Source organism: Lycorma delicatula, chromosome 1 (assembly GCF_047948215.1).
Source record: "Lycorma delicatula isolate Av1 chromosome 1, ASM4794821v1, whole genome shotgun sequence".
NCBI classification, from domain to species: Eukaryota; Metazoa; Arthropoda; class Insecta; order Hemiptera; family Fulgoridae; genus Lycorma; species Lycorma delicatula.
In genome coordinates, this window is record NC_134455.1 from 96,107,663 (window position 1) to 96,134,966 (window position 27,304).

The 27,304-nt window shown below is 27.6% G+C and overlaps 1 protein-coding gene across 1 annotated transcript in view; it reads left to right on the forward strand.

Annotated features, from left to right (window-relative positions):
• The window catches only part of LOC142317574 (uncharacterized), a 195,618-nt gene that overhangs the window by 86,179 nt on the left and 82,135 nt on the right, over window positions 1-27,304 (forward strand). The window contains exon 2 of the mRNA XM_075354132.1: window positions 426-539. Within this exon, the coding sequence (XP_075210247.1) occupies window positions 426-539 (114 nt within the window). The remainder of the gene's footprint in view (window positions 1-425; window positions 540-27,304) is intronic.

A 27,304-nucleotide genomic window follows, 5' to 3' on the forward strand; every position in this document is an offset into this window, starting at 1 on the left:
TCAAATTGAATGGTCTTTCACATGAAAAATATTTTTCATTTGAAATGCAGTAAGGTAATCCGATATTTTATTTTTCATAACAAAATTACTGCAGTTAAATTTTATTTAATACTGTGATATATTTCGTAGTACTTCAAATAATTAAATTTGTTCAGTAATAATTGTACATTTTGTTTGTTCTATGTATATTTATTCTATTATGTAACCTTTCGTAAACTCTGTATTTATATCTTTACTATTTACATTGAGTTTAAATAAACTTTAAATAAAATTGTTGCTTTCAATGTGTATTTTTATTATTTTTATATGTTTATATATATATATATATTCATTACTTGTTAACAATACATTTTATTAAGGAGGGAATATGAAATTTTTAATGAATAATAATAAATTTATGATATTTCTTTCTCTCTTTTTTTTAGGAAAGAGCTTCACATTAACAATAACGGTGAGCTCCTCACCTCCTCAGGTTGCTACTTACACTAAAGCAATTAAAGTTACTGTTGATGGACCACGAGAACCACGCTCCAAAACAAGTGAGTTACTGACCATTAACATATTTATAATATTTAAATATTATAACTTTATATCTATATAATATTTCCTTAATAAATTTTTCTATTTAATTAATCTTCTGATAATAAGAATTTTTTAAAGCAAAGTTTTTATAAATGCGGGCTTAAGTAGACAGCTGGTTTGGTAAACATACTAATTTCTAGCTTTATTTTTTCCTGTTTGTTTTTCGGCAAGCATTTGACATATTCCCGTACCACTGCATTTATCTAAACTTTATCATTAAAATAAAACTCCTAAAATTGCATGCCTGATCTCTTAAGAATAAAAGATTTAATAATGTATTGGACTACCTGTACAATCGGTTTGAAATTTTATTTCCTTCCAAAAAACTTTAAAATTAGGTATCAGATCCATACCGAATAATTTTCCATATAAAGATTTCATAAGAAGAAGTAAAACAAAATTATTTAGTACAAATAATTTTTAATGATTTATGATAAATAATTCTGTGTAATTAATACTACAATTGGGCAGTTTTTAATAAATTAAAAAAAAATTAATTCTTTCATTATGTAGGGCTTGTATTTACTAAGAGGTGGGCGAGCACTTAACATATGTATGGGCATTGTACTGGTGTATAAAAGCAAAACCAATACTAGACAGTGATTCGCATCCGTAAAAATGTAATGACCGAATCATTCTGAAAACATATGTGAAAGAAAAATCCGTGACTGTTTTAGTGATTCAAACGAGTCGAACTGCATGGTAATATCAAATAACTTCTTTTCCGTGCTTTGATAACTTTATCAGATACAATAGCACATCTTAATGCCAATTTTCACGCCGTTTTCCAATGTCTCCTTTCCATGTTTTTTTTTTTCCTTTTCCATGTGGTTGATAATTATTTACTTGTATGGAAATCCTATTTATCAGACATTCTCTCCAGTGTTGCTTCCATCGCTTTCAGTAATTTGTCAGTTTTTCATTCAAGCTATAACTGTACCACTCGGTTCTTGTTTCTTCGTTCCGTACCCGATCTAACCTTCCAGCTTCCTTGGAAATTTTATAAATAATTTTTTGTATACTGTACCTAGTTATATATATATTATTTGTCAGTCGATATTTTAGACATAGATTTGATAAAATCAGACTTGCATTTTATGATAATGTTAAAGATAAGAATGTTTACTAAAGCCGAATTAAAAAAAAATATTGAATGTAGTTTATTTTTAATTTAAGAAAAGAAAGGTATAAGAAACTGTGAATTTAGTTACATAAATTGGTGCTTCCTTTCACCATAACGGTCAAAACTTTTGCAAAATTTCACGTTGAAGAAAGCTCTATTAATTTGTTATAATATCTTTGTGTACTTGTTTAAGGTGTTTGAGAGTTCAACCCATTTAAATTTACAAGCAGATTCTTATAAAATAAAAATCAATCATCAAAGTTTTGAAATATTAGCCGAACTGGATTTAATTAATGAGAATTAAAGTTTTATAATAATTTTATACCTTTAATTTATTTACATTGATACTTAATAAATTTGATAATATTACCTAACATATACCGTTGACTAAAATAGTTTCCGATGTAATCATAAAAAAATGTTGAAAAATACAACTTAAATCTAGGTTTTCACGCAGAGCAAATCATGTAAAACAAATAGGGTCGTATAGAAGTGTATCGAGTAGAGGAAGTAGGATTAATCAAAATACCGTAGGAAAAGGAGTGTATTGATCCCAACGTTCACCCATAATATTCCGCGAAATAAAACTATTGGAATGTAATGAAAACAAAATATGTTTCTTGTGTAGTTTATTAGATTTCATAATACGTAAATCGAAGCCATCTATAGCCTCTTTCTTTTTTTTTGTTTAGTCTCCGGAACAACCATAAGGTATTACTTCAGAGGATGAATAATGTATGAATGTAAATGAAGCGTAGTCTTGTACAGTCTGAGTTTGAACATTCCTGAGACGTGTGGTTAATTGAAACCCAACCACCAATAGCCTGTAAAAAGAGAAATAACTTAGGTATTTACGTAAACAAAAAGAAAACTTAAATGTAGAAAAATCTAAAGTAATAATCTAAATTTTTCTATTTGATCGAATCGTTCAAGAAATTATATTCGCCAAAGTTCTTTTTCAAAATATTTTTAAGAAATAAAAACATGGGTTACAGGGAATAAATTCCAGTTCCATAATTCATATTGTTTTTTTAATTTATTACGTAATGAAAGCAAACACAAATCGTATAAGTGTAAATATTATATGAATAAGCAAGGATGAAAGGTCGTCTAATTAATTTTACAAATGTTTAATGTAGTTCATTTTACGACTTTTTCTAAAAGTATGCAAGCTGTTATTTATTATAATCATTCTGAAAAGACTATTAAATTTGAACAGCCTTGCATAACTATTTTTAATAAACTTAAAATCTTAAAAGAACAGTTTCAGAATTACTGCTCTTCTAGATCATTTTATTACCGATAAAAATAATATATTTATATTTTATTTAAATATTAAATATATGTTTTGTTGTTCTGCATAATGTTTTTAGGGGTATATTTAGAATATTATAGTTACCGACTAACATACTAAGTCGTGTAAATTATTCAACAAACCAAAGAGCTTTGTTTAGATTATGCTTATATGATGCGCAAATCCCTTCCAACTAGCATTTCTATAAATATATAATGAAATGTTTTTGAACACTGCTTTTATTCATTAAAGATCTTATCTACCTAAACATGTAATTATAAAATTTAAATAAAAATTATTTATTGCTAATAAAAAATACATATTGTAACCGGTAAAAAGTGGAATTATAATGTATTAAATACAAATTTATGGTTCGGTCGCAGAACTTAAATAAAAGGTAGTTTATATGATATATTTGCACCACTAGATGAAAAAATGGGCTGTTTAAAGTTAGCGTGTGTTGGTACATTATTTAGGACAAAGACCACCACTATATAGAATACTTTGTTCTGCATAAAAATCACATCTTACTTTACGTTAAAACATTTTTAAAGAATATTAATATATATGTACTGTAGTAAATTTTTTTGTGAAATATTTTAATGAGCGCTTTTTTAAAATATAGGTTTTAAATAAAGCTTTTTCCACACTAGGCAAACAAATTTGTCAGCTTATTTTTTTTTTTTTTGAGATGACGGGCGTCGACTACTTTGGTCATTTTGCTCTATGGGAATGGACATTTTTAGAGTAAAAAAAATCTCACGCCTTGACTGGGATTCGTACCCAGGACCTCCAGATGAAAGGCTGAGACCCTACCACTTTAAAGAAAAATATTTATAATTTAATGTAGGGCTTACAATTATTTAGTATTTTGTTTTAGTATTTAATTATTTAATATTTCTATAAAGTTAACTAATCAGTTGTTAACTGATTAACAACTGATCTGTTAATCATTTTAACAATTTATTTCTCAGTTTAACACCATGAATTAAAACAAATTATGAGAAATATTTTTTTGCAGCTATAATAATGTAATTTTAACCCGGAAAATTATTTTCAGAAGACGTTCCGAATATAGTCCTTTACAGGCCACAAGAATATAGTACTACTATTATCTTATTTGTTTTAAATCAGTAATGATGGCCAACGAAAATCATTTTATTTCGCACTTTCAAAATTTTACCTGCTAAGAATCACATTATAGTTAAATATATTTTACAGGTTAATATTTTTATCTATAAGTCCTTAAGTAATAATGATTATCTTAATCCATCAATTATTTAAATTATATTTTAACTGTAAAAATCATATAATGGTCAAATATAAGCTGAATCTTTCTCGAGAAAAGCTAATATTGCCGAGTATCTTCTCCTTCTTGAAATGGATTATCACATATGATCAGAAAGGTTTTATCTGCCAAGATCTACATTCCAAAATAAATTTCCAGCGGATTGAAAGTAATAAATTTACTTGGAAAACTTATAAAATCCTTTGAAATTAACATTATAATTCTGTAGTATTTTAATGAGGTTTAAACATTTCTCAGTGTAATTCGTATATAATTTTTTTTATTCTCCATCAGATTAATCGATTTTGATGAACCGTTTATTCTATTGAAGATTTTTATGTTCCAATTTTCATGTTATTTCAGGTAATTTAAGTGGAATATTTTATTAATAAAACTTCTTTGTCTTCGTAGACGATTAGATGATATTTTAAATCTCTTTGCCATTATTATTGCTTAATCCCTAATTATTAGTGTTTAATTATGTGCTATGAAAATATTAAAAATATTATGGGATCAAAATTAATCAGAAAATTTAGCTTTTAGGAATGTGGAAGTACAAATTTTGTGCTTTTGTATTTGATTATTATTATATGCTTGGTAACAATCTCTTAACTTAGCATCTTTTCCTTCCTTTTCATACTTTTATTAAGACATATATTTTTCTGCCTTTACTTTTCTTGTTTCAAGGAGGTAGCGTTTCTTTATATTTTACAATTGGTGTCAATTTTAAGTTTCAAATTTTTGAAATCGATATCAAATCAAATCAGCTGCTAAGTTGTTTTTAATTTGGCTCCAACTTCAAAAAGTAGAAATTGGGGAAATATTGTAGTAAGTAGGCTTTTTATTTTTATGTACATTTGTTGTATTTTTTTTTTAATTTTACAAGTACATACACACACACACAAAAATACATATGTGCGCGTGCGTGTGTGTGTTGTTTTATCTTTTCTGAAGTATTACAAGTATAAAAAATAAACATCAGCTTCATAATTTAACACTGAGTTAATAATTTATTATTGCGTTTGTACCAATTTCTGTATTTTCTGTAACGTTGAACATTTTTATTTACAAATTAATCTATTCTTATCAGTGATCAATTTCCATTTTCATAAGAAAGAATTTAACTGCTTACTACTTTTAATTTCAATATCTATCCACAATGCTAAACTATTTTTCCATCCTAGCGAAATGCTACCATATTGTAATTATTGTCTTGGTTAAAACGACAAAGGTGCAATTGACAAGAGTATTTTTCATATGTAAGAAGTTAATACTTAGCCTATGAACATTTTAGTGATAAATAATATTTTATTTTATAATCAGCAAACCCTAGAAAAATAATAATTTTGTTGTAATTCAAAGTATTTTTCTGATTATTGCGTTGGTTTTTAGGCTTATTTTTCTTAGGCGAAATGGAACAACAAATTAATTCCAAATAAACATATGTATCATTGTCTAAATATACGTTGTCTATTTCACTGATATAGAATATATTGTCTAATATCACTGGAATACAAAATTTTTCTCCGGAGCAAGTAGAAGTGGTTTCTATTATGCATTTTTAAAATTTTAACAGTTAATTTTTAAATGATAACAGGATTTTTCTGTCCCCCTTAGTTTCAAGTTAAACTCTATTCAGCGTTATATACTTTACGGAAATTATGCAATTATGTTATGGTATTACGTATTTAAATGAATAAAAAAATTGTATTGATTAAGCATTTAAAAGTGATTAGTTTGTTACGAAAGGTCTGCAATGGCATAGAACAATACAATTAGTCACAACTGCTGGATGATGCAATTATAAAATGAGTCAGAAGATGGCTTTCTTACATATTTAGTCATCATTGTTTGCGAAATTGATGTCAAAAGCAACATCGGTTTTGATTATAATGTCTGAGTTAGTGGTTCAAGCCGTAGCAGTCTGTGCTCAGTGTTCACTGTGTTGATATCTGTCCGCCTTTCGTGTGTATGTACTGATATATTTCAGTGTAAACGTTTCTCAGTTGCGACGTATTCTAAATTTACATTTCATCTTTTGAATTAAGACGTGTAGTGAATATTTTTACTAGTGATTGTGTATTGTGTGATTTTGCAAAATGCCTAGAAATTGTGTAAACATCCCCCCTCCCCCATCAAAAAAACAGCTTTTGTTACATTTGTGGTGAGGTAATATTAAAATTTCAGAAACGTTATTTTACTCCTACCATCAAAAAATGATATGAGCATTATTTTGGTTGCAAAGTTGGTGACGAAGACAAACACTCCCCCTCTCATATTTGTTGTGCTACTTATTTCAGACTCTTTACAAGTTGGTCAGTGAATTCTCAACTCATAAAATTTGCTGTACCAATGATTTGGGGGGATCCAAAGGATCATGTTACCGATTGTTACTTTTGTCTGACTAGAATTGCGAGCATTAGTTCAAAACCAAAGCATACGATTTCATACCCTAATTTACCATCTCCCATGAGGCCTGTGGCTCACAGTGAAGAACTGCCTATGCCTTAACCCCTAGAAAATATCATACTTAGCGATGATCAACAACACGAAGATCTGGCAGAGGATAATGATGATGTAAGGATTGATCCAAACTGTTAAGCTTCGTGTTCATCTGGTGAAGCAAATTTACCAACACAAAAAAACCTCAGTGACCTTGTAGGAGATCTGAATTTGTCAAAAAAAGGATATAGAACTTTTAGGTTCATGATTAAAAGGTAGGAAGGTTCCCACCACGAAAAAAGTATTCGTTTTTTGAAATACGCAGACATACTAAAAAGATTGTTGGCAAGTGAAATATATTAAATAAATAAATTATGTATCAATACCAAGGGGCCATGATTAATAAAATTAAGATTATATTAACAAAGAATGCATTTTAAACAGGTAATGTTGTAAAATAATATTGTTGTCTCTAAAAATCCTTACATGATAGACTAATTGTGAAACCCTATTTGATTCAGCGCAAAAATTCTTTTTTGCGCTATTTTTTTTGTTTGTGTTTTTTTGTTTAACCTCCGAGACCACCGTTAGGCATTGCTTCAAGGGATGAGATGGACTGATTTGTAGTTGTATGAAAATGCCATTAGATTCAAAAAATGCTATTAGATTTACCTATTTTCACTTTTGGGACAAAAAATAAATCATATTTTGTATACGAGTGTATTTAAATGTACACTTTTAGAGCGATTTAAGTTAGTACAGCTGCCAAACCTAAGGACGGCTATTTTAATTTTATTATCGAATTTTAGTTTAGTTTTTAATTAAATCTTGGATAGATCTATATAAAATCTTGTCCATGAAAAAATCGATTTTAAGAAATACTAAGGCAAGAAAATTATGTCTTAATAAAAAAAAGGAAATTAAATTAAAAAAAAAACAGCGCAAAAAGAGGCTGCTAAGAAGCGTGAATTATGGTTTGTTTTACTACATTCATTCAATACGTGTTGATGTTTTTACACTTATTTTTGAAAATAATTTTCTCGAATGTTAGCTAAAAAACATTTTGAATATGAAAATGATATTAGATTGTAACAGTCCGATACACAGCAGTGACACGACATAAACTGAATAATATTTTCAAATCGTCTATATAGTAAACTTTTTACTAAAATATTTTCTACTTAAGTCATCTAAAAAAAAAACTTACAACAGATGCATTAAAAACCTTTCCCTCCAAAATAAAAAAAGAATATCGAAAATTGATTTACCGTTTGATTAAGAGTAACCGATTAAATACGAATTGAAAAAGAGTTTTCTATTGTTTTAATTTTAAAATAAAACCAAAATTTAGTGTTTGTTTGTTCTGGCACCACGTGTGAACCAACCGACCGATTTTTTTCAACTTTGCATGATACATTCGTGATATTCCATTGAATATTATAAAGGGATATCCCGAGGCTCTAGACTCCCTTGGGGGTGAAGTTGTGAATTAAAAAGATATTCGTTAAAGAAAAAAATATTAATCTTTTAACTGCATTATTATATTTCTATCACCATGACGACAGAAATAATTATGAATTTTTCGTCGTCAAAGGTGTATATACTTTAAGTATCATAGTTTCTTTTCTATTCTGTCATTTGTGATTTTGTTTATTTTTCAGGTTTCGATAAACGTTAATTCCTTTTTATTTATCAGTATTTTTTTCACAACCATGAAGGAAAAAACTCTGCGGGTGACCAGGGGATAGCGCCCACTGGCTAGACGGGAACGGGAAATTAAGCGTGCTCTGCCGCCCTGGAGTAGAGAGTGGTTTGTCTGGACCGACCGATTAGTTTTACATAAATTTGCCGGAATATATTCTAATAAATTAATTTTATAATTATTAATTTAATTTATTTAAAAACGGTTAGAAAAAAACAAGTTTTTTTTTGGACAAAACATTATAATATACATTTTATTTTTAAGAAAACACTATAATATACATTGCAAGAATAGACCTGATGTCTTTTGTAATAGAAGCAACCAGAACGTTTAGAAATAAATATTTTAGTAATGCAACTTTTAGTAAAGGTAACAAACTTTTTAATTTAAACCATTTCAGATTTTTATACATCTCTATTACATCCTGCAAGATATTTTAATTATTTATTTAAAATATTCTGACTCATGCATTATATGATCTAAAACAAAATAACTGAGGAATGCCCTTGATTTGCTTGTCACATTAGTTGATCTTCAAAAGCCATATATAAGATTTGCTGCTTTGCCCTACGTTTGCTAATAAAAAAATTATTATAATCGGATCTGACACCTATAACTCAATAAATTTTAGTGTTTCAATGATATTTAAATAAGAATAAGATGAAACAGAAGATGAAAAATAAGACAGAAAAACTTGGTTATGTATAGAGCATGAGTAATGTATAAAAAAAATAAACCAATGAAAAAATGGATATCCTTATCGTCACAATTTCTTGTCTATGAATGACTATTAAAAAATTTTTTTTAAAATTACGTTTTTAGCTTCAGTAATTATTTTCAAGCTAAAAACAGTAAATTTGGCATGAAATATTTCTTACTGTTGGAAAAATAAAGGAATAATATTGCAGTAGCAAATATTTACTGTAGTTTTAAGTTTGATATTAGGAAAACAGTTATTTTTGAAAATTTTAATGTAATCTTTACCGAAATACTTTCGTATGCACACATTCTTTTGCATGACATGCACTATTGCGTGGTTATTTGTAATTTATATGATGCTATTGATTACGAATCAAAAAATTCTTGTAAAAACTACATCGAAAAATGCACAACATAACAGTACAGCATTAGAACAGAAAGTTCCAATTAGAAAAGTTAAACAGCATAAATTTTGGCTTTTACGAATTTTATTATCGAATAAAAATTATAACAATATAATATTTCTAATTATTGAAACCTTTCGTAAGATGATAGAACTTTTTGAAATTTATTTTTAACCGACTTCAAAAAAGGAGGTTCATAATTCGACTTTTTTTTATAATTTTTGTTATGCAATATCTCCGAGGTTTGTTATCTGATTTTGATAATATTTTTTTTTAACCTAAAGAGTATACTTTCGGGATAGTTCCCTGTAATTTTTAACCATATTGAATGATAATCTGAGAAAAACTACCTCTTTCTTTTTCCTGTTTAGCCTCTAGGAATTACCGTTCAGGTATTACTTCAGAGGATTAATGAGGATGATATGTATGAGTGTAAGTGAACTGTAGTCTTGTACAGTTACAGGTCGACCATTTCTGAGATGTGTGGTTAATTGGAACCTAACCACCAAAGAACACCAGTATCCACAATCTAGTATTCAAATCCGTATAGAAGTAACTGGTTTTACTAGGACTTGAACGCCGGAACTCTCGACTTCCAAATCAACTGATTCGCGAAGACGCGTTCACCGCTAGACTAACCCGGTGGGTCTGAGAAAAACTACCAAAAAAACCGAACGGCTCTACACCTTTAGCGGCTGACTGCTCGCACAGTGCAAAAGGAGGAGGTTTTAACAAACAATTTATAAAAAAATAAAAATAAAAACCGATTTCAACAAATAATAGTACTAAAAAGTTACAAATAATTATATTTTTATTTACTAACTACAGTAAAATTATTTAGAACAATAACTGTACGGCCAGGTCAGCTGATTACGATCAAATACAAATGAAAATTCCTCACTTTACACTGTAATAAAACTAACAACTGGCGTTATCTATCATTGCAGAGTACTACTGAAAAAAAAAAAAAAAAACGTAAAACGACAGAATATTATAACAGAGAACGAATTAAACCCGGATAAAAGTTGACGTCGGAATATTCCGACAAAGGCCCTAATCATGCACATTGGTCATGTCGGAATATTCCGTCAAAGATTGCTAAGGCGTTAAATATTATGTGTGTGTGTGTGTGTGTGTGTGTGTGTGTCAGTGTGTGCGTGATAGATACCACTAAAAATTGTGAAATAAAATAATTTAAAAAATTAAATTAACAGACTTCAAAAAATAATAGGATTAAAATGTTTCAAATAATTATATATTTGTTTTTATTAAGTAAAATATTTACAACGAATAACTATTTTTGAAGTCGGTGGCAGCCGACATAAATTAAACAGAAAATTAAATTAAATTAGTATCAACTGACCTCTAGGTGGCTAATCGGGATTCCTACACGTAAAATGAGATCTCAAGAGAATATAAGAGAAAGCATGGATATACCCCGTCTTGAATTCTCTTAGGCATATACTTGGTAATATATGTATCTAAGCACCTATAAAGTTTTCTTATGTCATATTTTTGCATGTCACATTTTATTGTTGTTTTATATTTTTGTAGATCTCATTTTATAGTAGTAAAACTTCTATTACCAATTTTGCATTGTTTGAAGTAGGATTTGTATTGTATAGATCATAAGTTTTTTGAAGTCGGTTTTTATTTTTTTAAATAAAACTATCTTTTTCAATAAACTTATATTTATTTTAAATTTTTGCTACAGTTTAATTAGTTTTACTTACTGAAAAAATGATTTCTACTTAGTAATTTTTAATTCTTCAAATAATGTAGATTGGTGTATTTCACGCACTTCAGTAAAGAAATTAAAACAATTAATATCAAAGATAAAACATAGTTATGTTAGATATTCATGGTTGTTCACAAATATAAACGTTCCAGGAATGATAATAATATTAGTAACAGTATTAGTCTCGGTGTAATTTTGATATTGAATATTGATGTCTTACAACTAAACTTTGAGAACTCAATTTATTGAGAACAAGAGCGCTGCTGTTTTCAGTGAAGTACTGATAGGGTCGTAATTCAATTGCTTCAGTCCCTTCCTTTGTCCACCTGAGCCTATTCCAATTTCCGTTGTCGAGATGGAGCTTGGGGCCTGGTAGTGGTGAGAAGAGTCAAAAGTGGCTTTACCACCTTCATCACCACAACTTTCCTGCCACAGCTTTAGCACTAAAACGAGTGTCTACTATATTAGGATAGTTGTAACAATAACCCTAACTGTCTGTAATGTAAATATCATTTTTGTAAAAGAGAGTAGAATCAACAATTAAATAGGTTATACTCTTATACGAATTTTAAAAAAATTCTCTGATTTTAGTTACATTTTCATACTGTCATGTTGTAGATAATAGTTGTATCGATATGTATGTTTAACGGATCATTAATTCTTATTATCTAATGAAGAGGAGTCCAGTTTTTCCAATAACGAGTATACAGACACAATACATAAGTGTCATTTTACATAGGTCGTAAACTTTAGAACATGTAGCCTATAATTTACTAGTTTAATGGTTTAATTTTTTTTTATGAAAGTAGTCTCGTAAGTTTTATGATGTAAATTATTAAAGCCTGCAAAGTACATTTATCCATTTTCTCTATATTGTTTATAAAGAGAAAAATAAATATACGTATCACTAAAGATAGTATAATTTTCATGGAAAATCATATTGCTGACAATCAATAATTTAGATCTATATCCACCATTTTTACTTCCTTGTACGAAGTAAAGAAAGTATTGTGATCGCGAAAATTTTTGGTTTTCAGATTTCAACGGAAATATCCATTTTGACCATCCCTGAATCCATTTTGACTAGTTTAGGTGTGATATCTGTAGTTACGTATGTTGCATAACTCAAAAACGATTAACCGTAGGATGTAGAAAATTTGGATTTAGAACTGTTGTAACATCTAGTTGTGCATTTCCCCTTTAGATTGCAATCGACTTGACCAAAAGTGTCTAAAAAAGCCCAAAATCCAAACAATATGGATTTTGGACTTTTTATTAACTTTAGCCCTCATTGAGAGTTTTCAACGATATACCATAAGTGGTATTTATAATCATTTATAATTATAATCATTCCAGAGTTATAGCCAAATAAAATTTTAATTAATAAAATATTTGGATTTTACATGGGAAAGGCACATCGGTTCAAATCCTACTTCATCTTCTTTTTTTTATTTAAATATATTGATTTATTAATAATTATTAATCGCTGATTGTAAAAAAATCTTTACAATAAATAATTATTCAATAATAACAATAAAAAAATTTCAAAAGTTATTAATGAAATAAAATTTTATGTATTTTTCATTTTAAAAAAAATGTGTATATATATAACATAATAGGCGTACAAAGAAGTGATGCGGTGTCCACATCAGATTTTTTTTTACTCTATAAAAAAGTAAGATAGTAGCTTTCAATGAGATAAAACAGGTTGTCGCTTGAACAGTCAAATCGCAATAGATATACGATCCAGATATAATTAATAAATTATATTTTAAAGAAAGTATTGAAAACGCACCAAGAGAATAAAGTCGAAGATTTATTAAAAGAAGCAGAACACCCTTTCTAACGAAAAACGGATAGGGAAGTTCGAATAAAGCATTGACAACAATTACACCCTGATATTTATACAGCTAATAAATCAGAAAGTAAGGGTTACCTTATTTGCCAGAGAGTTAGTAACTATAAAAAAAGAAAAACAAAGTTTATGGTAAAATTTTACTTTAAAAAATTTGAGGCAAATTTATATCTTAGTTAAATAAATATGTAAAGTGATAGATCATAAAACGAGAATTCGTAGAATCTAACGAGTTTTTAAACATTAGTTTACCAATATTAGCCTATGTATTTTGCACAATTAATAATTACTAACAAAGGTAAATTAAAAAAAGTAATTATTAAATTACTTATCTTATTATTTTTTTGTCGCATCAACCTTACTGTTCATTAGCGACATCATGTGAGTCATATTTGTACACTATTAAATTACAGAGAACTGTTGCTTATACCAGTAAGTACAATTCAGGGGTTTAATACACATGTAGAAGACACATATCTAATTATAATTTATTACTCATAATTCACACTTACATATAATGCTGAAAATTCAAGTCCTTCAGATAACTAAATATTTTTTTTCAATTTGTCACATTACTCAACCATTTTTCTAGATCTTGAGGTACCTTGTGTTTCATTCTTTCCGTTTGGTAGTTGACAGCCGGTAATAATGAGTTTTATTAATGGATAATCCTCGCAATAATCAGAGAAATTTCGCTCCTTTTAGGTTGATTTCAAAAGAAAGATATCTGTTGTAATGGGTACCATGATTCAACTTCGGAAAATTTCGACATATCTTCGCATTTCATATCCCAGACTCCAAAACCACCGTCAGTTCAAAAGTATATATATATATATATATAATACACATATATATTTCACTTTCTTGTGGAACGATAACTGCTGTAATTTTGCGCCAATCACTTTCAAATTGATACATAAAATGTAACGACCTAAAATCTCGGTCGAATTCGTTAATGGACAAAATCGGACTATTTTGGTGGAAGTGAAAAAAAAATAGAAGTTATTAGTGAAATAAAATTGTATATCCTTTTAAAAAAGAGTGTATGTAGCGTTATTGCATATGTGTATGTGTAATAGATTTGGTGAAACATATGATTATTTAATATTAATTGAAAACTATAATTTAGAATCGTATTATTTTTAGATTTCTTCTTTAATTTTATCTAAATTAAATTCACTACAGTGTGACTGATAAATAGACCCTCACAACAACATATACACTGAGGCATACATGCCCGATCTTTAATAATTTGCAAAAATTTCTTATCTTTTAGTTCATTACTTCTCTGATATTGTCAGACAATTTTCACCCTTAGTCGGAGTTGATGATCATTTCGTTTATTTCTTTTTTGTTACCAATTTTCTAATCCTTTTTAGTTTGATATAATTCTTCTGATCTTAATTTGTGTATATGGTCTCTATTTTTGAAATTTTCTCGTTTTACATTTCTCTTAATCTTTTTATTCTTTCCTTCGTGTTCTTCTCTTGTCGAGTAAAGTTCTATTGCAGTACATTTTTATTGTTATTATGGATTAATTATTTATTGTAAATTTATTTTCACGATCACAGGTTAATAATTATTAATAAATCAATATATTTAATTTAAAAAAAAATTTAAAAAATTAATAAAGTAAAAAAGGAGATGAAGTCTGATTCGAACCGAAATGCCTTTTCAAATAAATATAAATCCAAATATTTTATTAATTAAAATTTCATCCGGCTATAACTCTGGAACTAACGAAAATACGTACCGCTTATGATTTATCGTTGAAAAGCTGTCAATGAGGGCTTAATACTGCAGTTAAGAAAATGTCCAAAATCCAAATCGGTTGGATTTTGGGCTTTTTTAGACACTTTTGGTCAAGTAGATTGGAATCTAAAGGGGGAATGCACAACTAGATGTTACAACAGTCCTAAATCCAAAATTTCAACATTCTACGGCTATACGTTTTTGAGCTATACGAGATACGTACATACGTACACATATACGTAGGTACGTACTGACGTCACTCCGAAACTACTCAAAATTGATATAGGGATGGTCAAAATGGATATTTCCGTTGAAATCTGAAAACTGAAATTTTTCGCGATCACAATACTTCCTTAGAACATGAATGAGCTAATTTTTTGTTTAGCTGTTACTCTATTTCATTAGTCTTTTGTATTACATTGTAGGCAATGTTGTTTTGAAGTCTTTCCTTTTTTTTTTTTTTATTTATTTTGAATAAAAATATTTTTACATCTCCTCAAAATGATTGTTTAACAATGAAAAATGCTACGTAGGTTTTTTGTAGTTTTAATTCTATATTTTTACATTTAGCTATCATAATTCTTTCTTGCTATAAAGATAATATACGGTGTTTTATTTTTCACACAATAAGTCAGCGCAATACAATTATTACAAAGCTAAGTAATCAAGTTTTTTAGATTTTGCGTAAAAACATAATTACGGTTTACAAATTTTAGGTTTTGAAATTTGACGTTTTTATTTTTTTTTATTTTTACGTTTTGGAATGTAACAGATGATTGATTACAGTGATGGAATTTTTTTTTAATTTTTTTAATTAATCGGTAACCTTACAAACTTTTATGTTATTATTGTAAAAAATTCTTTTCGATATAATTTGTAAAAGAAACTTACGCTTATAAGAATATTACAAAAGTATTACTTAAAATCAATGAAGAATATTTCGATTGAGAAATAAAGTTTATAAGAAATAAAGTAAATCAGCTTTTACTGTGTAACCTTTCGCACTTCACAAATAATTTTTTATAAAAAAAAAATAAAAATTTTTAATATGTTTTAGAGGGATATTTTTCAAATTTATTTTTAGAATTTTTTGGTAAACTTTTTCGATTCACTTTGTGTGTTCTGTTTCTAATTAAAGTTGAACTTCTCAAATTTGTGTTAAATCTTAATAGACATTATTTATATAAATTTTCTCACAATTAAATTCTCTACAAAGTTAACAAGAATTTTGTATATGTTTATTGGTAAATTAAGAAAGTTCTTTTATTCTAAATCTAAAAAAGTGTATTTTCTGACAAAACGTTTACGTGTTTTACCCCGTTTTTCTTAAAATCTAAGTAAGGTTGAGGTGTCGGACCACTTTTATCCGATTTCTTAAATCAATAAACATAAGGAACCACCAAATTTACCTCTCAATTTGTATTTTAAGATTTTTAGTACGGTTTAATTTTACAGAGAGAACAGTAAGCAGGGCTAAATGTTTTGCTAGCCAAAATTCCCAAACGAACCGTTTTCTGACCTATATAACCTTTTTTTTTTTTTGGTTTATAGAATCATCTCCCGAGGGGTTCTCGTGCAATTTGGAATCATTCTATATATATATATAAGAATGTGAGTGTAGGTGCGCGTATGGGCGTAGTTTTTAATATAATTATAGTGATAGATTATAATAGCAATTATTATAATCTCCTAAATTGGATATTTATTTTACAATTCTTTAAATAATATTATGGAATCGATATAGAATGAATAACAGCAATGGAATTACAGAAAAATAATTAGGTTATTCTAAAACAGATTATTCGCTTAAGAGGAAGGTTTAATAATGTCTATCCGAATTTTGTTTTAGTCTGTAATCTCATGACGCTAGCGATTGGCTAATATTGATGTTTACACGAAGCGACAACGATGGTCGCTCTCTGTTAGAGAGCACAGTGGCTGAGCAATAAAACCAAGTTAATTGTGTCGGTAAGCTTTGAGCGGCTCAGCTCTCACAACAGCAGACGCTACCAGCCGCCGCTGCTGCAGCCTGACAAGTGCACTTAAATTACCCCGTCTGTTGTACGATCATCGTTTACATCTCCACCCGATGTTTTAGTAGAGCTTCGGTTGATCATCTCCTTTTAACTTTATGTATTTATTTCTTTGTAAGTAATATTTAACGAGTAGATATTTTTATAAACAGTATTTGAGTTATTCTTTTTCTCGTAATCATTATTTTTTTATATGTACACCCTGCTACTAGCTTTTACATTTAACTATTTTTTTGTAGACCATATTTTTATGTTTAAATTAGTATGAATAAAAAGATTTGTATAAGTTTTGATCAATTTCATTGCGAATCATTAAAAAACAAAACGATAAACATAAAGCGATTTAGAACTTTTAGGTTAATCTAATTAATAGTTATTAAATCACTATCTATGAATGTAACTAACAGGTTTATAACTTCATGTCTATCTACATTATATTCTTGAAAAGAGAACAAAGGACTCACATAAGCTTTGTTTGAACTGAGAAGTTAATAAATTTCACAGGCTTACGCAAATTTCTTAAAAAAAAACAAAATTATAATTATGTTTTCCGATGTGAAAGTAATGAATGTCTAATTCAAAATAATTATAAAAAAAACAACCCACACAGTGTAGACCATAGCATGTAACTTAGCTCTTACTTTTCTATTAATATTTCATGCAGTAAATCATGTAAATAAATATATAATTAACGATAAATAATCCGTTATTTTATTAATTAATTCCTCATATATCATAGCTTATCAACTCTTTTATTTAATTCAGATAAATAATTTGCACGGAACACTAATTAATTTATAATGAATTAATTAATATTCACATTAATTTTACATGAAGCCCATTTGTTTTTTACAAAATAATGAAAAGTATATTTATCATTATTTCTTCACTATATTCCGTTGCCTAACAGTTAAATGTAAACTCAATAAATTAGAATTCGTAGAAAATTGTCTGCTTTCGATTCATAGCTTTAATTCAAAATACTGATTGATGTACTTCTACATCTGTTGTTACTGGGATAATTACACACGTATTACTGAGAATTAAAAGTAATAACAGTTTACTCTGAATTAAATTTGAAATGTTTATAGGTTTACCACAACGTAGCTCTTATAACAGTCGATTCTTTTATGAGCTAACCCTAAATAAGGTAACCCTGGTGAAATATATAAATTATTTTTCTGGTGCATTAGGGTGATAAACTACTACATACCATATATATATATATATATATATATACATCAGATATGAAGGTATCATGTGTGATTGTATCATACTTGCCCTGAGGCAGTCCCTTGCCCATTTCCATTTTCCTTTATCAACAGCAAATATTTTTAGATCGGACAGAATTTTGTCCCATTCTAGCGTTGTTTTCATCATCCTTCTTCTCTCACGATGTGTAACAGCCAGTTATTGTAGATGTGCTATTTTTAATAGTTCATTCCTATTTACATTCCTATTTTTAATAGTTCTGAATCAGCATCATTTTAACTCTCTTTAATTCTGAAGATTTCAGTTTTTCTGTCCATTTAATTTTCTCCAACTTTCCACTTGGTTAGATTTGAAATACAGTAAAACGTGGTTATAACGAGATTCAAGGGGCCGATCAAATATGCTCGTTACAGCCGAGTGTTTGGTAATTCTGAGTTGCCGTAACCTTGTAACCGTAAATTTTTCCGCTGTCATTATCTATTATAATACAAATATATACTGCATAGTTAAGAAAAAGCTGTTTTAAAATAAAATATCGGTGCGTTTTTTATTATAGGCTAACAAATAAAATTTAGATATAATACAATTTTTAGACGCTAATATGTTTTCTTTTTAACCCAATCTTTTAGCGTTCAATAAATTAACAAAAAAAAAAAAAAAAAAAATGGTAATAAGTGTGCAGTAAAACTTACCAAAATCGTCGAGGAAAGTAAAAAATGAACACCAGTTGTGTGAAAACCTCGGGTTCTGCATCAGTACCAGGTACGTTAAACCTCAGGACCCTTTAATGTATTCTTTTTTTGCACCCATCTCAACAGCTAATTTTAACCATGTATTTTTTCATTACATCCACTCTTTTATTATGTAAATTTAACAATAAATGCACATTCATCAGAGAAAATATACCCTTGGGTTCTGTATCAATAGTCATGGTTCGTTATTAATGAATTTTACTATAACATACTATAGACTGTTGATGATTTCATCATCATTAGTTGGAGAATTCCCCATCACCAATCTTTAAAAACATTTTAATTTATCAATTTTTTTTTTGGCTTGCTACCACGAAAAATTATGAAAACTTACAAATTTGCTAAAAATCTATGATAACGCGATTAAAAAAATGTTCGGTATATTTAGGCCTGTAGTTAACATTGTTGTTATTCATTGTAGGGGGGCTTATACAACCCTCAATTTAGATATTGTCACTGAATATATATCTACATAATCTAAAATTGGAATTGAAACTCTAAAACACTCTGACTGAATATTAAATTTGACATATACTCTGAAAAGGTATGTTTCTAGAAAGAAAAAAATGTTTAATATAATATTAGATCAGTGATACAGAAAGGGCTAAATCAAGATACTGATAAAGAGACAAATCATAATATTTTACAAAAACTGGGTTTGCATTTAAGCAGAAGTGGAATTTCGCCGATAAAAATCTTATAGATGTTAACAAATTTTTAATGAATATAAAAAATAATGTATATAATGCTATAAGATTTCAAGCGAAAAAAAGTAAAGAAAAAAATAGTAAATATTATATTGTTTTTGCCAAAATTTAGAAATGCGCAGATAATAATTGCGATTTATTTTTTGCGAGTTTTCATAGCAGTAACAGGTATACGCTTAATGTCTGTGAAAATCAAACTAACTTGAAAGAACAATATTTAGAAGTATATGATATAATTACCGAATTTTTGGAAAGGTTTATTCAAATGGGTAGCGGTTGGGTGATGAATAAAATATTGAGATTGGATCTTTTGGTATATGAATTCGATCCGTTTTATGGTGGAAACAGTTCATATTTACCGTTACCGGATGCTTTAAGTAAGAAAAAAGCTCTAATCAAAAATAGATGATCAAAAATGTGTATTATTGTGTATTTTAGCCTTCTTATTCGATAATGGAAGGAATTATCGAGTTTCAGTGTATAAAAATTTGACAATCGTATAAACATTGAAGGAATCGATTATCCTGTTTGGATTTAAAATATCGATAAATTTGAAGCTCAAAACATTGATATCGGAGTAAATGTATTGAGTTATAATGAATCTTTAATTCTAAAAATGTATATTTAAAACGTGCGAATAATAATCAAAAAATCGTGGTATAGTTGTTTACTATTAACCGATCTTACATTAAATCCATCTCATTATTCTCTAATAAACATGAAATATGGGTATAACGGGTTACCAAGATTGTTGGATGATACGAATAAAAGTGATGAAAATTTTGAATATTGCCCCTATTGCTTGTACTGTTTTAAATCTTGGAGTACTGAAACGAAAGCGATAAAAAGCCTCGAAGATTGTAAACAGGGAAAGGTTAAGAGAATTAGAATGCTATTTAAATGGACTGGTAAAGGAGAGGAACAGAAACGCGGTAATATGTTGTATAGAAATCATTTTTCAACGCTACATGTGGTTTTTGTTTTATACTCTGATTTTAAGTCATTTATTTTTCCAAATCTTATCGTGAATCCTAAATTTGGTACTAGTTATTCAACTAAAACAGACATTCATAAACCATCCGGTTATTGTTGTTATAATCGATTGCAACGGTTCGGTTGTAAAAACAAAACTGTCAGAGATCAAACGGACAACGATAAAGTAGTTAAAAATTTTCTCGTTGATTTATGTAAAAAATATCAATATTTTGAAAAGGAATTATTAACTGAAAAGAAGTTCGCTTCATGAAAAGTGTTGTAACTACTCTTGCACACTGGCTTAATAAAGTGCAACTGTTAATCCAGATATTTCCGAAAAGTAAAAATTGTTCGACATATAAAAAGGTTATATGTTTGCCTTGAAAAAGCTGTATTATGTTTTAGAACTTGTACCGTGTGTCTACAACACTTCAAGTTAATAAATGGATTTTTGATGACATCTGGGGATGTCCTCCCTAAATAACTGTCTTGTAACTGTCCGTCAAATTTTCCTCAAATGCGTATGTTATGTAGTAACATATGCATATGCAATGCGTATGTAGTAACATACGCAGTATTATGTTATGTTAGTAGTAGTAGAAATTGAAATCATATGTAGAAATAGAGATATTCTAGTTTGTGATGCAGGTGTAATATGTAAAATATTAAATTTTTGTATCTACTATTACCTTAATTTTAGTTTTTTCCCTCAGTTTTACACTGCCGTCAGTAACAATTTACGTTTATATACATACACTATTGGATACTCATTAAAAGTTTTTGCTATTTTATTTATTTATTCAGTATTTTTGTACAGTGGCTTTTTCAACCATATTGCTTTATTTTGTCCTTTCTGTACAGTCCTAATAAAAACTTTTTTTTTGTTTTACCGAAGTATAGAACGGATTTAAAAATTTTTATTATGTTTAATTACAAGTTTTTAATCATTTTATCAGATTTAAATACTCACTTTTATTAATAATACAATGCAGACATTTTTTTACGTGTTTTTGTGTTAATTTTAACATTATTATTATTTTTTTTATATCTACACTAGCAAATCATTATGAAGAACAATGAAAAAATAAATTAGCTAAAATACAAAAAAGAGCATGATTATTATTTATCGGTAATATAAACTTTTACTGAAAAATTATTATAATTATTATTAATAATAATAATAATAATAATAATAATAATAATAATAATAATAATAATAATAATATTATTATTATTATTATTATTATTATTATTATTATTACTATTATTATTATTATTATTATTATTATTATTATTATTATTATTATTATTATTATTATTATTATTATTATTATTATTATTATTATTATTATTATTATTATTATTATTATTATTATTATTATTATTATTATTATTATTATTATTAGTTGTATAAAACAAAACAGTACGTTTCATTAAGATCCATTAAAAGCTAAATTAATCTTTGTCATCATTTACAAGTAGCTATAAATATAGACCATTATTTCTATACAGAAGACTTAAATTTGATCGCTCTCAGAGGAAGTGTCACAGATTAATTTTGTTAGTAAACGTTCCACTTGTAGGATCGTATAAGTTTGTTGAAGGGAGCACAGAAGTTGTCTTTAGGAAGCCTAATCCCCGCGAAATTAATGTCGAGGACTGGAGCGAGGGTAGTAGCAGTACAGGTCCCTTTTGTCTTTCGCTGAGGCTGGAAATAGTTGTAACCAGCTGCGTAATTTGTTGGCATAGTTGCTTGTAATCTTGCACTTTCATAACTTTTACGCTATTGGTTCATATATGCCCGCCTACGTTTTCCTTTATTTAACTTCAACAGCCATGTTTATTGTGTTCTAAAATAGATTCAAAGTGAATTATTATGGTAATGAGTTTTAGTAATTTGAAAATACTGAAGCTATCAAACAAGTATTCCGTAATACTATTTTTCGTTTAAGTAATTAACTTAGAATTCCCTTGAAAAGTGCACACAACTTATTAAAATTTGACTTCTTATATAATTTTCTCGTAGTTGGATACCTCATTAAATTATTAAATTGCACTAGTTTATATTAGTTACCATATTGCATTATAATCAAAGTGTTTAGAAAAAAATATCTGGAGATACATAAAATGTTAAAATGAACGCAAAAATTTCGACTACACACAATCTTCAAGTTGCTCATTCAACGCCTTTCTTGAATACAGTGAATAAAATAGTAAATATAATATTAAAAAAGAAACGAAATTCCAAAATTCTATTTACTATGTAAAATAAATACCCACTCAAATTGCATTTATAGATCAACTGAGAGTTTTTTTTTAATGAGAAACGTACTTTGAGAAATTATCATAAAGTGATTAATATTTTTCCGCAACTGTTGCGTTTAAAATATTACATATAAGATATATATATATATATATATATATATATATATTATTACATATAAGATATATATATATATATATATATATATCTTATATGTAATATAACATAATAAGATATATATATATATATATATATATATCTTATATGTAATAAGTGTGTGTGTGTGTGTCTATATATATATATATATATAAATATATATATATATATACATATATATATAGACACACACACACACACACACACACCTGCACGCGCGCGTAAATGTACACTTTTTTTTGTTATATTCAATCTGTAATTAGAATTTTATTTGTCTTAGTAACGTTTACACAACCAACCTGCTTAGGAGAAAAGAAGTACACCTGGGATTCCCAATGCTGCTAACATGAATTAAATTTTAAAAAAATCAACTAATTGGTAAGATACGTAATAAGACTGCGCTAAGAGCTCTATTTCTTCGTCTTTTCCATTTTTATCAATAAATAATAGCTAGATAGTAGATAAATTTCCAAAAATTATGAACTGCTTCTCGGTCATGTTGTATTAAATATGAAAACATTATATCTTAAAGATTCCTTATTCCTCAACTAATCAGATGATCTTTATGTCAAGATGAGGTTACAAAATATGTTTATTTAATAACACTTCTTAAACTAGCTTGATATACATGGTGGTAAGTTTTGGTTGGACTAAAACAAATAATCGATCCGAGGATTCGACACAAAATTTCTCCATATAGTTACCGATTTCAAATATTCTCTGTTTAATCATACATTCTGATTGAAAAGTTCCTTTTACAGAAATGTTATACCATAGTTACATTCAATATTTACTTCAGATTAACATTACGAGAATTAACTGGTGTAATATCTGGCAAATCCCCAAAAAAATTATTCGAAGATTCAAAAAAGAATGAAGTACGGTTTTTTATCCATTAAAAATTTTAATAAATCAATTCATTCTCAAATATAAATTTTCATTTTCCTACTCTTTTCCTTCTGTTTCTATATAAAATTATTCATACAAAATATTTTTGTATACATTTTTGTTTTTTTGTCTTCCATTTAATATTTATATTTATCATTTTGTTGCGACATCTTTTTGTATATTCTAATAAAGTATTAGAAAAATAAGTATAAACATTTTTTTTTTTTTAAATCAATAATTTATAAAAATATTTCATTTAACTGTAGTTACATTTTAAGTTTTATAGCTATTCGATATGAATAATTTTCTCGGTTTAATCTTTGCTGATGCCTCTAAAACTTAATAACAAATGAACAAGTTCTTTATTAAGTTAATTATATTTCCAGCTTGTTTTTCACAGTAATTTTAAAATTGGAAGGTGGTCTTATACTATTTTTCAATCAGATTTCTGTTAATGTGTAGTTCTAATTCATTACTTAAATTCAAATATTATTAAAAAAAAAAAATACTAAAGAAATGGATACTACTTTTTACTAGTTTTCTTTTTACCTGATTAGTCTGAGCATTTCTTGACCAACAGTTTTACAGTTATCGGTAATCTTTTAACAAATATTTCTATTAGCAATAGTTTTAATCTCTTTTATAAGTTGAGTAGGAATATGTGTATAGAGATGGTATAAAAACACAAAAGTTAATATGTCGCGAATAAAATTTAATAAATAAAATATAATGACATATTTAACAGTGCAAGTAACTTTATCTTTAGAGGACCAGTTCAAAATAATTGTCGTAACTGCCACTATCTTAAAACATGATTGTTAGAGTATTTTCCTCTCTGCAGAAATTATTAACCAAAGAAGAATTTCTGTGATTTTTATACAAGTTTATCACTTAATTTTACAGTTATTTTAAAAAAATATTTTATTTAATATAATTTCTTTTTGTTCTGATAATAAATTTTTTTTGTTAGTCAAACATTTTTTATTCAACTTCTCAAGATAATGAAAAAAAAAAAACAATTTTTTAAACTTTCTGAGATAATTTTTAGCTGGGAAATGTCCAACAACCGGAAACCCGGATTCATAATTAAAACATTACTCAGTCTCTTCTAAAATGAGAATAGATTGGTTATTATAGATAGTGATTAATTTTACAAATTTTGGTGTTTCACTCTAGCATAAAGTAGAGGAAGTATAAAACATAGTCAAATGAATGTACCTTTTTTTAGTTTTTTGAAAAAAGTTCAGTAATGAAAAGAAATTATAAGAATTATCAGTGTCGATCTCTGTGGCAGTAGTAGTAGCATCTCGGCCTTTCATCCGAAGGTCCCGGATTCGAATCCCGGTCAGGCATAGCATTTTCACACACGTTACAAATCATTAATCTCATCCTCTGAAGCAATACCTAACGGTGGTCCCGGAGGTTAAGAAGATTTTCAGAGGGTGAGTTGAGGGATAAAATAAAATCACTCAAATATTTTTATTGTTATTCTTAAAGAAATTATTAACTTTAACGGAACACAAAATGGATAATATAAAGAAAACATTCATTTGATCGCTATCTGGATAAACTGCTTCACTGGTTGTTGGCTATATTTCCCAGTTATGACAACATGAAGGGATATAAATTAAAAGAAAACGTTATTATATAATAAAAGTTAAATTTTTTACTAATTTTAAGTTAATATTTGAGACTGTACTCTCCCTTGACAGATATTAGATATGTTAAACATTAACTCTGAATACATTAACAGAGAATATCTAATAATAATATTATTATTATTAATAATCCATTATAAATATGTATTAGGTCAATGTATTTTTTTTCATGTTGTCCAGGTACAGTTCTAATTTAATGACATTAATAATTATTGATTCCTAATTTCGGAGTTTAATTAAAGAGGTTGTAGTTCAAATCTAATTAATAGCAGCTAACCCGATACTTTTATTTGATTCATATCTGCGTCTAGCAGAGCTACTCAGTACGCTGTTACTAAGCGTTTGGAAAAAAAACGGTTTTTCATTTACAAATCTATGTATATTGTTTCTCACATATGATCATAGTATTCATAATAATCAAAAAGCATTCTTTTTGAGTAGTTTAACTGATTTAAGATTTAAACAGGATGATTTAAAAATTATCAAAACAAAACAATCTAATTTCTATAACGCACTTAGGAGCTGAAAAATCAACGGATTTAATTTACATAAACTTTCTAAGGCAAGCGTTAGATAAAAATTAGAAATTAATCAAGTGTATGAATGTACCGTTAATTTACAATAAAAATTAAACATAAAAAAAATTATTTTTTAAGCTAACGGTAATAAATTTTAAATAATTTTATTTATAAAGAGTTGAATTTACACGAAAATTAATATAAATAAATAAGTATTAATTTAAGGAAGACAGGTTTATGAAAGTATGAATACAGAAATATTGCACTTATAAAAGAACTTACGGATTTATTTAAAGAGAAGATATGAGTTAAAAGTAGAATTAATTGTGTTACACTCGTATTGATCCAAAACAAACTAGACGAGATTGTACCGTCACTGCAATTATAGAGAGATTTCTGTTTCTATAAAATAAAGATGTTCGAAAAGATAAGGTTTCGAAGAATTATAAACCGTATAGATATCACTTACGTGTAATGTATTACGTAAATAATTTTAATAGGATTACTGTTAAAATGAAATGAGAATGCAGTTAATTTCTAATGGAATCCAAGTTTATTGGTTAAACGTATTAAATAAAATAGTAGGAATGGGATGTTAATGTTTTAGGGAAATCAAGACAGTTTTATATATAAAATGTTAGGTAAGGTACGTATTTTGGTTTGCACGTTTAGGTTAAATTTTAAAGTTAAGATGTTACATTTTTGGTTGTTCATTCACGTATAGAATTTTCATATCCTATCTTTCATCATTATGCAGTTTATATTTGCCAATACTGCCCTTTTATCCCAGAAGATACCATACTACGTGTTCAAAAATTAAAAAAAAAGTAATCTGCCGATTGAATGCTAAGTTTTATCCAAGAACTTTTAATGAGTGATTTTACTTTTTATATGAAGAGGTTTTGATCATCAGAAAAATCTGTGTCACTAAATAGGTCCTTATAATCGTCTGAATTACTACACGGTCGTCGCAAACAGGTGTAAGTTTCTCCTATTTGAGTCTCTATTCATTAGTTTCTTCGGAATATTGTCTAAAAGTATAGCTTATTATACTTGATGACTTTTGCTCTTCTCTCAGGTGAGAGAAGAGCAAAATAGTAGTATTTATCACGAGTATGGCAAAATTCGAAATAAATTACAGATAGTTTAATAAAAAGTTGTGAATTACAAAATAATGATAAAAATTTCACTAAATTATCAAAAAAATAGTAATATATTCTTAAAAGACATAGTTTTATAAAACTTTTAACACTATCAATGCAA